We start from the raw sequence: 14731 nt of genomic DNA, 5'->3' as shown, positions 1-14731 counted from the left end.
TCTGTGTTTATTGGGTAACACGCATTGGCTTTGTAAAAAAAATCAGTTTTATCTGAAGATTTACCATTGCCTTGAGAAATCAATTTCTTTTAAATTTATTAATTTGTGAGACAAATAGACACACACACACTCACTCACACACACCCATACACACAGTGGGTGGGAGAGAAAGAGAGAGAGCCTCCCTTCCTACTCCCCAAATGATGCAATGAGTGGGGGCTCCAAAGCCAGGCAGGAGCAGTTACTTGAGCTAGCACCATTACTTTCCAGGATCTGCATTATAATAAAGGTGGAATCATCAGCCTGAGCTGGGTCTTGATCGCAGCACTCCAGTGCGGGATGCGGGTACTGTAATCAGTAGCTTAATGAGTAGGCCAGATACGTGCCCTGGGTAGATCAAACTTTGACTGAGGAAAATGAATGAAAAGGAGAAGAAAGAGTCAGTAATTATGGAACTAAAGCACAGATGGCCCATTTATTTGTATTTTCATTGCAGAGAAACCAATATAAAGGACAAGTGTATTTAAAAGTCATATGGTGGGGCCGGTGCCATGGCTCACTTGGTTAATCCTCCACCTGCGGCACTGGCATCCCATATGGGCGCTGGGCTCTAGTCCTGGTTATTCCTCTTCCAGTCCAGCTCTCTGCTGTGGCCTGGGAGGGCAGTGGATGATGGCCCAAGTGCTTGGACCCCTGCACCCGCATGGGAGACCAGGAAGAAGCACCTGGCTCTTGGCTTCAGATCGGGCAGCGGGCCGGTCGTAGCGGCTGTTGGGGGAGTGAACCAACAGAAGGAAGACCTTTCTCTCTGTCTCTCTCTCACACTGTCTATAACTCTACTTGTCAAATAAATAAAAAGAAATAATAAAAGTCATATGGTACCAAAGAAATGAAATGACAACCATCCAATGTACAATGCTTAGATAAGGTCAGATTCCATCGGAAGATTTTTACCTAACAACAAGAAAAACAAAAAGACTTACTTTGTGTCTTATAAATGTCAAGTTAAGAAAACAAAATCCTATCATGTAATTCTATTAGGGTTTGTGTAATCTAAGTAATGTCTTCTTCTATAAGCAATATTTCATTTCTATATTATCTAGGTTACTTTATAATTTTTAGAGTATACTATAAATTCATGTCCATGGTCTCTCAAATTTTAATATCCAAAAACATAGACTACTGCATTACTTGGCTGATTTTATTTTTTCAAAATAATTGCTGATGTAGTTAGTAATTATTACCAACACATGTAGGCCAATACATTTGTTTCCAATTGCTGCTATAACAAATCACGACAAATTTAATGGCTCAAAATAATACAAATCTGCTCTCTTAGAGTACTGGCAGGCAAGAGTCTGAAAGAGTCTTGGGAGCCTACTATCTGAGTGTGAGCAGGACTGCATTGTTTTATGGAGACTTTGGGAAACGATCCCTTTTCTTACCTTCTAGATCCTAGTCGCAGTCTACATTCATTTACTTGTAGCTCCTTCCTCCATCTTAAAAGCACGTGACTGTCCAGGTCTGTCCTCCTCGCTTCATTTTCTGACTCAGTGCCTCCAGGCTTCCTCTGATTCTATCAAGCCTATCTAGAAAATCCAGGCAACATCTTTCCATCGCAAGATATTTAATCTCATCACACCTACAAATTCCACTTGGCCATGTAAAGTAATACATACATAAGTTTGGAGTATTAAAATATGGACATCTTTGGGAGTATATTATTCTGTCTACCACTGCCAATAAGCCTTTTTCCCTCATTTTATGCAGTCAAAAATGAGTCATGATTCAGTAGTAAAAAATACAATTGGAAGGTATAATTCAATTTAAAAAGAAATGTTGTAGTAATTATGTAATTTATGATTAAAAAAGAATCCAATCCCTTGAATACTGCCCCAGTCACTAACATTGGAAACCTGAAGAAATAAACTGGATAACCCCATTATGCTATGGAAGATGTTTCCGCCTTTTATCCCAAATTGAAGGAGAAAGTCTCTATAACTTTGAAAGTCTCTATTTTACCTTTTGTAATATAAAGACAGTAAAAACACAATGCTATTTATCCATTGATTTTTCAAGTCAACTTGTAAAAGCTAATGAAACAAGACATAGAATGGATGTTAAACATTACAGAGTGCTTGAGATATGAACTGAATTTACATGTTTTAAGTGTTTGTGTGTGTATCACTACATATGTGACCGGACTGCACTGATTTTGTCAATGAAATATCTGATATCTGCAAAATAGAAGAGAATCTGAATGTTTTCACTTTAATTTAAACAATTTGAGGGGCTATGATAGGATGAATGAAAGGATGATAAAGTGCATTCTTGAGAGATGAATTCTCCCTTTTTATGACCTAGCAAAGATCAAGCAGCATTTGAGGGAGTCACTAACCTCATAATGTTCATGAAAAAATGGAAACCACAAAACTTTAGAGTTTCCCAAGGCCTTGCAGCTAGACAGTTGCAGAACTGACATCAGGCCCCAGCTATAACTCTTAATCGAGTGCTCTGTTTACCCGTTACAAAGTTTCCAATTTCCTATTGAGTGTACGATTTTCTCTGATATAGTATGCTTTTTTTCTTCTTTTTTCTTCATTTTAAGTGTTAAATTATTATTATGTAGATTGAATATCTTGAGGAGGAAATAATGTATTTTTCCACTATGTGTACAAAAGGAAAAATGCAATCAAATTTCTATTGTCTCCCTCTCCCTCTCTCTCTCTCTGCAAAGTAATGAAAAGTAAGGGAGTTGAGAAATATTTTCTTGCTTCTAATTATTCTTACTAAGAAATACTAGAGAGTACTTGAACTAAGGATACCATTTTCTAAAAGCAAATGCTGACAGTATTACAAGGGTAACTAGGACTCAGATTAGTTAACACGATTATATTCTCTCTCCCTCTGATTCTCTGTGTATGTGTGTGCAATGTTGGTTGGGGACAATAAACTGCATTGAAATGTTTAAATTTACATTAGTGAATTTTCACACCTTCTGTCAGAGCTTCTCATGTACAAACAACGCCTAAACAAATACTCATTTCCCTTCAATTTCTGTTTCTCTTTTCACTATGTTTAAATGTGTTCACATTCATGCCACATAAAACTCATTTATAATTTTATTGCTTTTTTAAAGTCTTACTCTGTTTTTCGTTTTAAAACAGATAATTGGACTTGGAGTCTTTTCTTTCTTTGATTGACAGTGAAATCATGATGCTTTGGCACCAATGATGGACATCATGAATAAATTATTGATTCACTCCATTCATTTGATTCCTTATCCTCCACTCTCTTCTGCCCAGCTTTGAGTCATTGCATTACAATAGTTTCCTCTTGGCATGAGCTTTATAACACTCTGTACATTTCCTCCTGCTTATCCCTTGAGAACTTTAAGGTACATAGAAAACAAACTAGATCTTTTTATCCTCTTTGTATTGCACTCAACTAGTAAAGACAAGGCTATATCTATAGAAATATACATATAAATAATAAATTATAAGCATAATAAAAAGTTTTTACTGAGTCTTGAGCCAGATAATATTTTAGTTTGTTTTCTATTATGATGACACATGCTAAGATATAGTCATTATGACACAGAACATACATAGGTACAAACACCCACCATTAGTACTAATTCCAGATCAAAACTTCTCTATATAGTCATAGATGTAAACCATTCCCAGAAGTGATGACATCTTTTTAAGGCAATATTTCACCAGTGACATCTTGGTGCTGGTCAATCAACATTCCCAATATTGATTCTCTATTTGATGCAATCCTGTCATCTGGAATTCATTGCTTTCCTAATGCTATTTAAATCAACATATAATAGCAATTTTTTTTTTAAGATTGACTTATTTGACGGGCATAGTTACAAAGAGAGAGAGAGAGAGAGAGAGAGACTCCCCAAGGGGTTACCACAACCAAGGCTGGGCCAGGCTGAAGCCAGGAGCTCAGGAGCTTCTTCCATGTCTCCCATATGGGTAAAGGGGTCCAAAGTCTTGGTCCATTCTCTGTTGCATTCCCAGGCACATTACCAGAGAGCTAGGTTAGAAATGGAGGAGCCAGGACTTGAACTGGCATGCATATGGGATGCTAGCACTGTAGGCCATGGCCTAACTTGCTGTGCCATGGCACCTGCCCCAAGATAACACTTCTTAATAATCTTCTATTCAGTTGTAAAAATAGAGAGGATTATTTATTCAACTTATTTCCTCCATTGAGGTTATCTTGGTAATTACTTGTACTATTTTTTTTAATTTATTTTTTAATTGACAGAGTTAGACAGTGAGAGAGAGAGAGAGACAGAAAGAAAAGACTTCCTTCGTTGGTTCACCCCCTAAATGGCTGCTATGGCCGACAAGCTGTGCCAATCCGAAGCCAGGAACCAGGTGCTTCCTCCTGGTCTCCCATGCAGGTGCAGGGCCCAAGCACTTAGGCCATCCTCCACTGCCTTCCTGGGCCACAGCAGAGAGCTGGACTGGAAGAGAGGCAACCAGGACTAGAACCTGGAGCCTATATGGAATGCCGGCTTCGCAGGCGGAGGATTACCCAAGTGAGCCACGGCGTCGGCCCACTACTTTACTATTTAAACGATTTTGTTACTGACATTTCTTTCCTATTTATAGTATTTTAACTAGAATGTTAATGATGGAAATTGTAAATTTCCGATAATATTTACAAGTTATAGCTCAAATAAATCTATCCCCACTGTACTTATATTTGTTTTTAATAATTAGAATCATTCATTAGTATTGTCATCATACAGAAATGTAATGATGATATAGAGGAATTATTCTTCTTTTCACAAGGTATCATAACAATATGTAGCAAGATAATTTGAACAGAGTACTTCAGAGCCTTAAAAAATCCTCAGCGCTTAAAAAGAGATAGAAAATCATAGATAGTATTCTGACTTATCAAATAAACTAAGTCATTACATAAGATAAAGACAGTCAAAAGCAAACATACACATTTATAAAATGTTCAGAATTATAAACCCATCAACTAAATGGCATGCTTTAGAATAAGACGATTCACTAACCAGACAATAGGAGAATATACTAATTTTGCCATCGAGCCTTTTAAAATACAGTAAGCAATTCAGAGGAGCTTTAAGGTTATAGCATCTCAGAGATCTACAAGTCAAAGACAGCAATGGATGGGTGGAGAAGATGATTGACAAATTTAAGGAGAGACAATTTTTAAACATTAAGTCAAAATAAATATCCTGACAGTAGTTCTAAGTCCTTAAAAATAAGGTTCTTAAAATCTTACTTTTCTGGTCCTAATATCTTATCTGATGGGAGAATGGAACAAACATACAGATTACATTCATGCATCTTTTACCCAGGACTTAAAGTTGTAGATGTTCCCTGATTTATTGGTTCTTCTGGTACTCATTTGTTCACTCAACAAATATTGTTAAGTATCTTATCGGAATAAGGCACTACACTAATTGTTATACAGGGAAGGACAAGATAATGACCAGGACACACAGCCTAACCTTATAATCTAGTCGTAGAAATACAGTGTAATAAACATACTCCAATTTAGTAAAATAAATAATATAAATAAAATAAATACCATTTTGAAAAAAAGGATTAGTATACTATCAATGCCATTTTAAAAAGAAAATGATTGGAAATTACAAATTGGTGGGGGGAGGGAAGAAAGTCAAGGCAAACTGTGTTTTTGAACAAATATTTTGTGTCAGATGCAGTGCCAGTGGCTGTAGAAGCACAGATAAATACAATGATTCCTCTCTTCCAGGAGTTCTTGGTTTTTCAGGATAACTTCCTCTTGGAGAGTAAGGCATATCAGAGAAGGCTTTATGAAATAAGTGATATTTTAGGTGCAACTTAAAATGTAGGTAACATTTCGACATATGGGTAAAAGGAAAGAGTTTTCTAGAGAGATGCAAAACCATGCGTGAAAGAACATCTGTGATCTTCTCTCTAAACTTATTTTTATTCTTCTGAATGCTAGGTATGAGAGTAACAGAAGGCATAGCTCTGTCTTTGCAATACCTTGTTTTTAGAGCAAAAAAGAAATGTTCCTAAGAATCTTTTAATTATTATTTCATTTTTTTAGTTTATTAATGCTATTCAAATTATTCAGTAGTAAAGACAGAGTTGGTTTATGCTATTCCTATATCTTGAATTGCCTCAAAGAATTTATAACCTCTTGTAACAGAGAAACGTTAAAACTCATTGTCATGGAGGCAGGCATTGTAGCATAGCAGGTAAAGGTAAAGCAGGTAAAGCTGCCAACTAAGATGCCATCATCGCATATGGATGCTGGTTGACATCCCAGCTATATCACATCAGATATAGATCCCTCCTAATGGGCTGGGAGAGTAGTGGAAGATGGCCCCAATATTTGGGCCCATGCTACCCAGGTGAAAGACATGGAAGAAGCTCCTGGATCCTTGCTTTGGCCTGGCCAGCACTGGCCATTGGGGCAATCTGGGGAGTGAACCAACAAATGGAAAATCTCTCTTTCTCTGTCTCTCTTTCTGTAACTATGGCTTTCAAAATAAATAAATAAAACTTTAAAGAAGTCATTGACATGGTGTGCACATGTTTTTAACTGATACATCAGTTGTTCATGAGTAGGATATTTCCTAGATATTATATTATTTCTTCCAGATATTTTTGCCTTCATATGAGCTGTATGAGTTGAGGAAAGAATTAACTCATAAGTTACTCAGGGGATTTGCTATTGGATTAGAAACATCAGCAGAAATGTTATTACAGTGGCTAACTGAAGATCAAGGTCTTCTCAAGGTCTGTATAGATATCTACAGCGAGTAGCTGAGGGCCTGAAAGAATAATCAAAACAAAAAGAGTAGAAAAATTATGTTCCTCAATATGGTTGTTTCTTCTTGACTGAACACGTTTAGACTAACTCTAGAAAATCATTTTATTCACTTGTTTTTTCTGTAATCCTTTCTTTATAGGATTTAAACTAGCTCATTATTAGCACACTTTGTAAAGAAACTAGGAATTTATAGGTGGTGTGCTGGGCAAATATGGTGGACTGCTTGTTAAATATACCCATTCTGGGTGCCAGAGCTGTGGCACAGCAGGTTAATCCTCCAACTGTGGTATCAGCATCCCAAATGGGCACTGGTTCTAGTCCTGGCTGCTCCTCTTCTGATCTAGCTCTTTGCTGTGGCCTGGAAAAGCAGTAGAAGATGGCCTAAGCACTTGGGCCCCTCCATCCATGTGGGATATCTGGAAGAAACTCCTGGCTCCTGAATTCGGAATGGCCCAGCACCAACCATTGCGTCCATTTGGGTAGTGAACCAACGGATGAAATACCTTTCTCTCTGTCTCTCCCTCTCACTGTCTGTAACTCTACCTCTCAAATAAATAAATAAAATCTTTAACAAACAACAACAACAAAAATATCCATTCCTTCTTAGATTCCTTTTCTGATATTAGTTTAAAAGATATTTTCTTGATGTGCTTTGACTTTAACATCATGGAACTAGTGTTCATGTCTTGTAGTTTCTCTTAAAAACTTGTAGGAATGCATTAAGTATCTTTTAAAGATGAAAGTTATTGTTGTCATTAAAACAATTTATTTGAGAGACAGACAGAGAGGGAGACACAGAAGGAGAGAGATCTGCTATCTGCTGGTTCCCTCCCCAGATGCTTGTGGGCCTGGCTGAGCAAGGGTTAAAGCCAGAAACTCATTGTAGGTCTCCCATGTGGGTGGCAGGGATCCAATTACTTGGGCCATCACCCTTACCTTTCAGAGTGTGCCATTGGAGGAAGCTGCTTATTGAATTTAGGTGCTCTGAAGTGGAACATGTGAATCTTAACATGTATCTGAATTTCTAAGCCAAATGCTTGTGCCAGGTGAGGCACTTTAGCCAAAAGGATGGGCTCGGTCTGAAGAGCTGCACTGTTAACCTTCGATGTCATTCATTCTTCTGAAAGCTGAGAGAAGCCGAAGAGCAACCCTCATGAAAGGTCCTCATTATTATTATGTGTCATTACATACTAGGTACACAATGGAGTTTAGATTTGGTTATAGACTAACTGATGGAACTTTATGGTTTAAAATACATTTTCACATATATTAATATCATTCAAATTATTAAGCTCCACTTTTTTATGTTATTCCATAGTTATGAAAAGTGAATTTCAGACAAGTTACTTGACTATTGAAAAGTTGTATTGCTAGGACTTAAAGCCAATTCTTATGGTTTTATGCCTAACCTCTCTTTTGACACTATTTTGGAAATATAATTTCAAACATTTCTGTAAAAAATTATCATGAAAAGGTTAGCATTACAAAAAGACTTCAACATTTTTATTGAGAAGTGACTGGGCTTGAGTAGATTGAAGATCAGTTTTAGGTGAACTAAAATTTCCAAGGACTATAATTTTATATCATATTTTGATTAACACAACAGTAGTCAGTGTTCAAATAGCATTTGATGTTACCGTAATATTTTAATGCCTTCAGGCAATAATTCTATTCACACATTTGTAAATACGCAGATAATCTCAATGACTCAGTGTACCTTCGGTTCAACTACCAAGACAAAAATTCAGTTTTGTAACTCTTTTTTGATCTTCACTACTGTCCATAAAGTTTTGTTTTGCTTTTAAGTAAAATGATTGTTAATTGATACTTGCATACATCAGATGTCAAATCTTATTTTCTAGATTCTGGCTTTACCTTGTCTGATTTTTTTTCTTTGAACATTTCCTTTGTATAAAAATTGAGGTTGTCTCATGATTGCCAGTCTAAAGTAATTCCTAACAGTGTACCTTTTTAGGAACAGTAAACAGCAGAATATGTTGTCTATTATAAATTGCTGTTACCCCTCCTATCTCTTTGGTACACAGAACAATTTCTTTTACCTAGGATACACGTTTTCACTTTTTTTTCTCTAGAGAATTTTTATTAAATAAAAGGCTTGTGTCTGAAGCAGGGACTGTGTTGGCTTTTACTCCCATTAGATTGATAAATGATCTTTTCAGGAGAGAAAATTTGGTAGGTGAATGGATAGAAGCCCGAACCCACGGGTCATTATGTGGAAGCACAAGGGAAGGAAAGTGTTGTAACAGGAAACAGGATATTGAAGACTATGAATGCCTCACTCAGAAGATAAAAATGTCCTGGTAACAACTAGGCGGGCTCATCCTCAGGTGTCACGAAGTCTCACTAAGTGCACCTTACAGAGGAATTGGCTCATTTACGTGTTTCTAGTATCAGTAGCATGGTCAATATTAGAAAAGAATCCTACCCTCTGCATTTCTCATTCTTGTGCTGCTTTCACTCCCAACAGAGCTTTGATCAGCACAACAGTCACTCTTTAAAAAGAAGATTTGCAGAGTCACAGGGAATATGAACTTCTGAAGAAAAGCAGAGGAGAGCAGCATCTTTTTAACCTTTTCATCCTGCCTGGAGAAATAGCAAGCGAGAATATTTGCTTTTTCCAAAATAAGAGTTTAATTAGGTTAAGGAGGATGAAACAAAATGAGAGCAGGAAGCTCTTTGCTCTTTCAAAACCTAGATGGGCTGCCTTGACCTCTTCAGTTTTCACCATCTCAGGGATTACTGGTGCATGAGGACGGGTCCTTGCCAAATGCCATCGATCCATGTTTTCTGTTCTAATTTGGGTTGATCCTCTTGTGTAGAGGATGTCTCTAGCACACAGGATATGCAGATGATAGATTTCTAAGGGGGAAATTTTAAAGTAAAATGATAAGAATATAAGTTTATTTCTCTTGCTATTTGTGCTTTTTCTCCATTCATTAACAACATGAACCTTAACTAGATTTATATAGAAAATATGCCTTTAGGCAATTGGGTATTTGATTATTTTCTTTAGCAATACCAAATTATGAAGGCACTTATGATATATTACATTATGAAGCATAACAATTTTATTACTCAAATTCTCTCGGTTCCCATAATGTGTATATGACTTTAAAGCAATTGTCTAGTTTAGGAAAAGAGTTGTAATTGGCTGAGTTGTCTTGCACAGAAATCATAGTTTGATGTTGGAGATTGTTGCTGAGTCATTGTTGCATTTTATGTCCATAGTAGGGACAAGTATCATGATGATGAGTTTAATATATTTCCAGGTTAGAAGATAGTGAATGCTTCCTCACTCTAAGCCTGATTCCTTTGCTAGGACATTTAGCAATATATTTATCACAAAGGTATGACTGCTGTAAAATTCAGCAGTCATTGTCAAAGGTGGATATGCCCATGTCACTTTTTTTTTTTTTTTAACTGTTGCCCAAGTGCCCGGCTCCAGTGCAAATGCTCTGTTTGAAAGCTTCACCGCCACCTTACCCTCCTAGCTTCGTAGTTCAGCATTGCAGCGTTGAGAAACTCATAGTTCTGATTCACAAGGATTACTGTTTTGTTGTAGTGTTCAAAAAATGGTCTGCTAAAAATCTTCTTGTAAAAGAAAAAAGAAGTCCACTCTCGTACTATCAAGGTCAGACTGAACTCTGTATCTTCAGTGTAAAAGCACAGAGATGCCATCTAGCAGCCACCTTCAGGAATTTCCTACACAGAAATAATTTCTTTCTCTATGAAACAGCAATAAGTGAATTTCTCCAGCTTTCAGCTTTTACAGTCTTATTCATAGCATGATGTTTTGGCATATTGCCTATAATTCAGACATTCCATTACAAATGAAATTAATTGATATCTTTTAAAATAATCAAAATGATATACTCATGAGTTTTTCTAAAAGGACTAGAAATTTGTTAATTAGGCTTTAATTAAGAAAACATAATTCAAATAATTTCCCTGAGAGGAAATTGATAATCTGTCTATATAAAAATGCAAACAATTAATCAGCAATGAATTGCCTTTTTTCACTGTACGAAAATACTAATCTTGCCAATTTTTGGATATATTAAATGAGGAAGTAAGTGCATGCTGAAAGTAAGTTCATTCTATAAATGTAAATGCTTGTACGTTTTTTTAAATTTAAAAACAAAAATGACTTTCAAGTAACATATCTTACCATAAGATGGCGATACTTAAGCACTTTATAAAATGTCATATGAGGTATGTAAGCTTCAATCACAGGAATAACATACATTATAAATATAAACATCATATGGTCTATGAAGAAATGGAATTGGAAGTGTTAGCAGAAAATCTTTTTGCTTTCAGGTAAATTAATATACACAAATTACTAAGATATAGTTTTCCAAAATCTGATATATGTAAAATCCTATTCCTGAAAAAATATCTGGTAAACATTAAGAGCTCTGATATTTTGCATTTCTATGTATCCATATGTGATCACACATATGTCTATAATAAACATAAGGTGTAATAACATAGGATGATACTTAAAAATCAATTAAAATTTTGATTACATCATAAGTCAGTCCTAACATACTAGTATATGAAAAAGCAACTATCTGGTACTTCTCTACATTTAAGTGTCATCATTTACATGACTACTCATTTGTTAAGAAAAACTGGCCTTTTGTGGCTTTTTTTTTTCAATTTCAACTTCAGCAGACATAATTTGCTTTTTATCTTAAAATCTAAACCCTTATGTAGCACAGTGATAAGTAAAATTTGAAAAAAATTCCCAGTTCAATAATCTAATTGATAATTCAGAACATGATGTTGACATTGTAATTTTTTAAGGGGGCAATATAGTTCAGTCATCAAAAATAGTTTCATAAAGCAAACATACTGGAATGGCTTCTATTCAACTTTTGGAGAAATATTTTGTGTAAAAGTCCAAAAAACTTTTAGAAATATTAAAATGATTATTTATGAACATTTTCAGTATTCTCTGTCATATATGGCATAGAATAAAATAGCCTTTGTTCTTTGCACACTGTATTGCAGTATCCAGGTGCTGGAAAAGAGTTTAAAAAGTTACCATATTTTTTCCCCTCCCCTGGATTTCTCAGCTAAGTTGCACCACATATCCACAGTTCAATCTGAGGAAAGTAGAATGTCTAATGTCACAGAATCTGAAAGAATAAACTAATAAACTAATCAACACTAGAAAAGAATATGTTACTCAAGACAGGGTTTCGGGGGGGGGGGTTGGGAATTTGTCTCCATATTTAACAGAATATTATATGCACACTTAATTTTGGAAAGGATGGGAGGCAAACAGGATATTTATGTATTAAAGACATTGGACAAATATAATCACATAAACCATTGTGAGTGAAGATTTGCATTTCTGAATTCACTTTAAAGAATGATGAATCACGTTAAGTCTGCTGAGTTTTTCTGCAGTAACCCAGTAACTAACTTTGCTTTCCAAAAATGGTTTATCTTACCAAGAATATGGAAGTGAGATATATAAAAGAATGTGTTAGAAAGTTTAGACCAGTATAGCGAGAGTGGTGATAGAACATGTCACTACAGGTAGAGGAAAAAAAAATATATATGTATATATGTATATATATATATATGCAAAATCAACACTTTTACTCAGGTGCAAAATGACTTGAAGCTCTGTCAAATATGGTATTAAGATAATTAACATGACATTCACACACAGTGTGACGCGCTCATAATGACAACAGTAGCACCAACATAGCTTTTCAGTCCCGTGATTTGATTCTCCTCAGGTCTCCCTGAATATGAAAAGTGTACAGAAGGAATAACAAGTGCCTTTGACATGATTCCAAGTGCACACCATATTCTGTCAGGCCTAGAAATATCACAAGCAGGGCGTGAGACTGCTGTTTGCTTACATCTTAGTTCTATTCAATTACGTAAGTTAACTTAATTTCCGTACCCTATACAGATGATGGATAGCTTTAAAAATAACCGTACAGGACTCCAAAACACGGCTTTAAGTGGTTGTGTAACATTTCATCTTTGCTCCTGTCGTGTCAAATCGCTGTTGATCAGTTAAATAAATAAAATAACAAACGCATTGCCTCTTGTGCTCCTTTAACCAGATGCTTTATCTTTCACTCCAGAGAATTCTCATTTTCTTAGAATGCTGAAGCTCTCCGACAACCTCGCTTTATATTCAAGACTCTTCCCATACATTGCGGAAAAGCTGAAGATTTCTCTGCTTTTTCCCCCCCGAAGGTGCTTAGCGTTCACTTTAAGGGCCAGTCTCTGACAATTTTCAGAGTTGAACAGCTATGACACAACTCATCCTTCCTAGCGCCCTCCTTACTTTGACAGGGTTCTCACTTCCTGCCTCTCAACACTGTTAATCAGAACTTCCCCGGCGCCCCTAATTCCCTTCGTGAGAAGAAAGAGGCAAACGCCAGCCCCTCTCAGCACCGCCTCTGGGCCGCGGCCTCGAGCGCGGCGCGGCTGCTCCGCCGTGTGGGTTCAAGGCTGCATCCCGCATGTTTTGGACACAAACCGCAGCACGTCTGCGATGGGAGCATTAGCGGCCGGGATCGGCTGGAACACGCTGCCCTGCTTTCCACAAAAGAAACGGGCTACCGTCTCTTCAGCCGCGTTTGCCAATTGCATTGTTTCAACTGCAAACTCCTTTGCGTTACCTGTCCGACTTCAGAGGAGAACGGGAAGCAGTTTGCACGCGGAATCCGCGAAATTCCCCCGAGAGAGCCGCAGTGCCCGCTGCCCAGACCCATTATCGTCGCTCCTGGTCCCTCCCCCCTCGCCCCAGGACTCTACCTGGAGGAGCTATTCCTCCGGTAGTTCAGCTCGGTATCCCCTCAGCAGTGGGGATGCACCAGGCACCTCCACGTAGCTGACAGCGCTGTCTCCCGCGTCGTTGCGATCTATTTGCGATTTGGGGTCGATTTGTTACATATTGCACACGTATCTCAAACAAGAGTCAAATTGTGGTCCCTACCTTTGAAGGATCTAATCCGGCGAGCAGAGACAGCAGCAGGAGGTTGAGAAGCTTGGACGTCGCCTGCATTCTGCTCTGGGTTTTTGCCCCCTCTTTACTCTCTTTGCTGGAGCCACCCCACTCTCACTGCGGAGACCTTTCCCTCGTCAGTTGCACTTTGCGCCTGCCAGTCAGGGCAGAGTGGAGGCAGAGGCAGCCGCGGCAGCAGGAGCAGTCGCCGCAGCAGCAGCGGCAGCAGCAGCGGCAGCCGCCCTGGGGGGCGATCGTTCCGCAGGCATTCGGAGCGGGGAGTCCGGGAGCTCAGCAGGGTGGGTTGGGCTGCAGTGGGCGCTGGCTGAGGGTGCTGGAGCTCCTCCGACATGCGCGCCCCGCTCCCTCCCTCTCCCCCCGCTGCTCTATAGCTAGCCCACCTCAAAAAGTTTTGACCCAAGAACAAGATCAAGGGAGTAACTGCTGAGAGAGGTGTGGAGACCTGGGCAACGGATATGACATCACTACAGCTCCTGGGGGCTCAGGGGGAATATTTTGCGGGGAATTTGTTAACCAAACAAGGACTGACTTTCGTGCTCCAATTCAGCATTTGCTGGCAACTTGAGCTGCAGAGTAGTCGGCTAGATCCAGAATTATGAAACAAATAGTACACTGGCACCTTCTGCTGTCATTGACAGAGGACTTGATCGCATATTTAGTGATTTAGACAAAGTTTGTTCTGCAGACTGTCAGTGTGTTATTTCTACCCAATGTACTCAGTTTTTAGCTATTATAGATGTGGTCATCGACGGAAAGCTTATTGAAATAACTTTTTTGGCTAAGTATTGTGCATTTATCTAAGGCTTCCAGTCACCTGAAGATGCTATGCATGAATAAGGACACTTTATTATTTTTCCTTTCATTATAAATGGGGTGCTCTAT

The 14731-nt window shown here is 37.9% G+C and overlaps 1 protein-coding gene across 1 annotated transcript in view; it reads right to left on the bottom strand.

The window, feature by feature from the left end:
* The window catches only part of OLFM3 (olfactomedin 3), a 217595-nt gene extending 203278 nt beyond the window's left edge, over positions 1-14317 (bottom strand). The window contains exon 1 of the mRNA XM_008264808.3: positions 13820-14317. Within this exon, the coding sequence (XP_008263030.1) occupies positions 13820-13888 (69 nt within the window). The 5' untranslated portion in view covers positions 13889-14317. The remainder of the gene's footprint in view (positions 1-13819) is intronic.
* Positions 14318-14731: the final 414 nt, after the last annotated feature.

This window comes from Oryctolagus cuniculus, chromosome 7 (genome assembly GCF_964237555.1).
Source record: "Oryctolagus cuniculus chromosome 7, mOryCun1.1, whole genome shotgun sequence".
NCBI lineage: Eukaryota > Metazoa > Chordata > Mammalia > Lagomorpha > Leporidae > Oryctolagus > Oryctolagus cuniculus.
The sequence above is the reverse complement of the archived record's forward strand: the minus strand, read 5'-3'. Positions and strand labels throughout refer to the sequence as shown.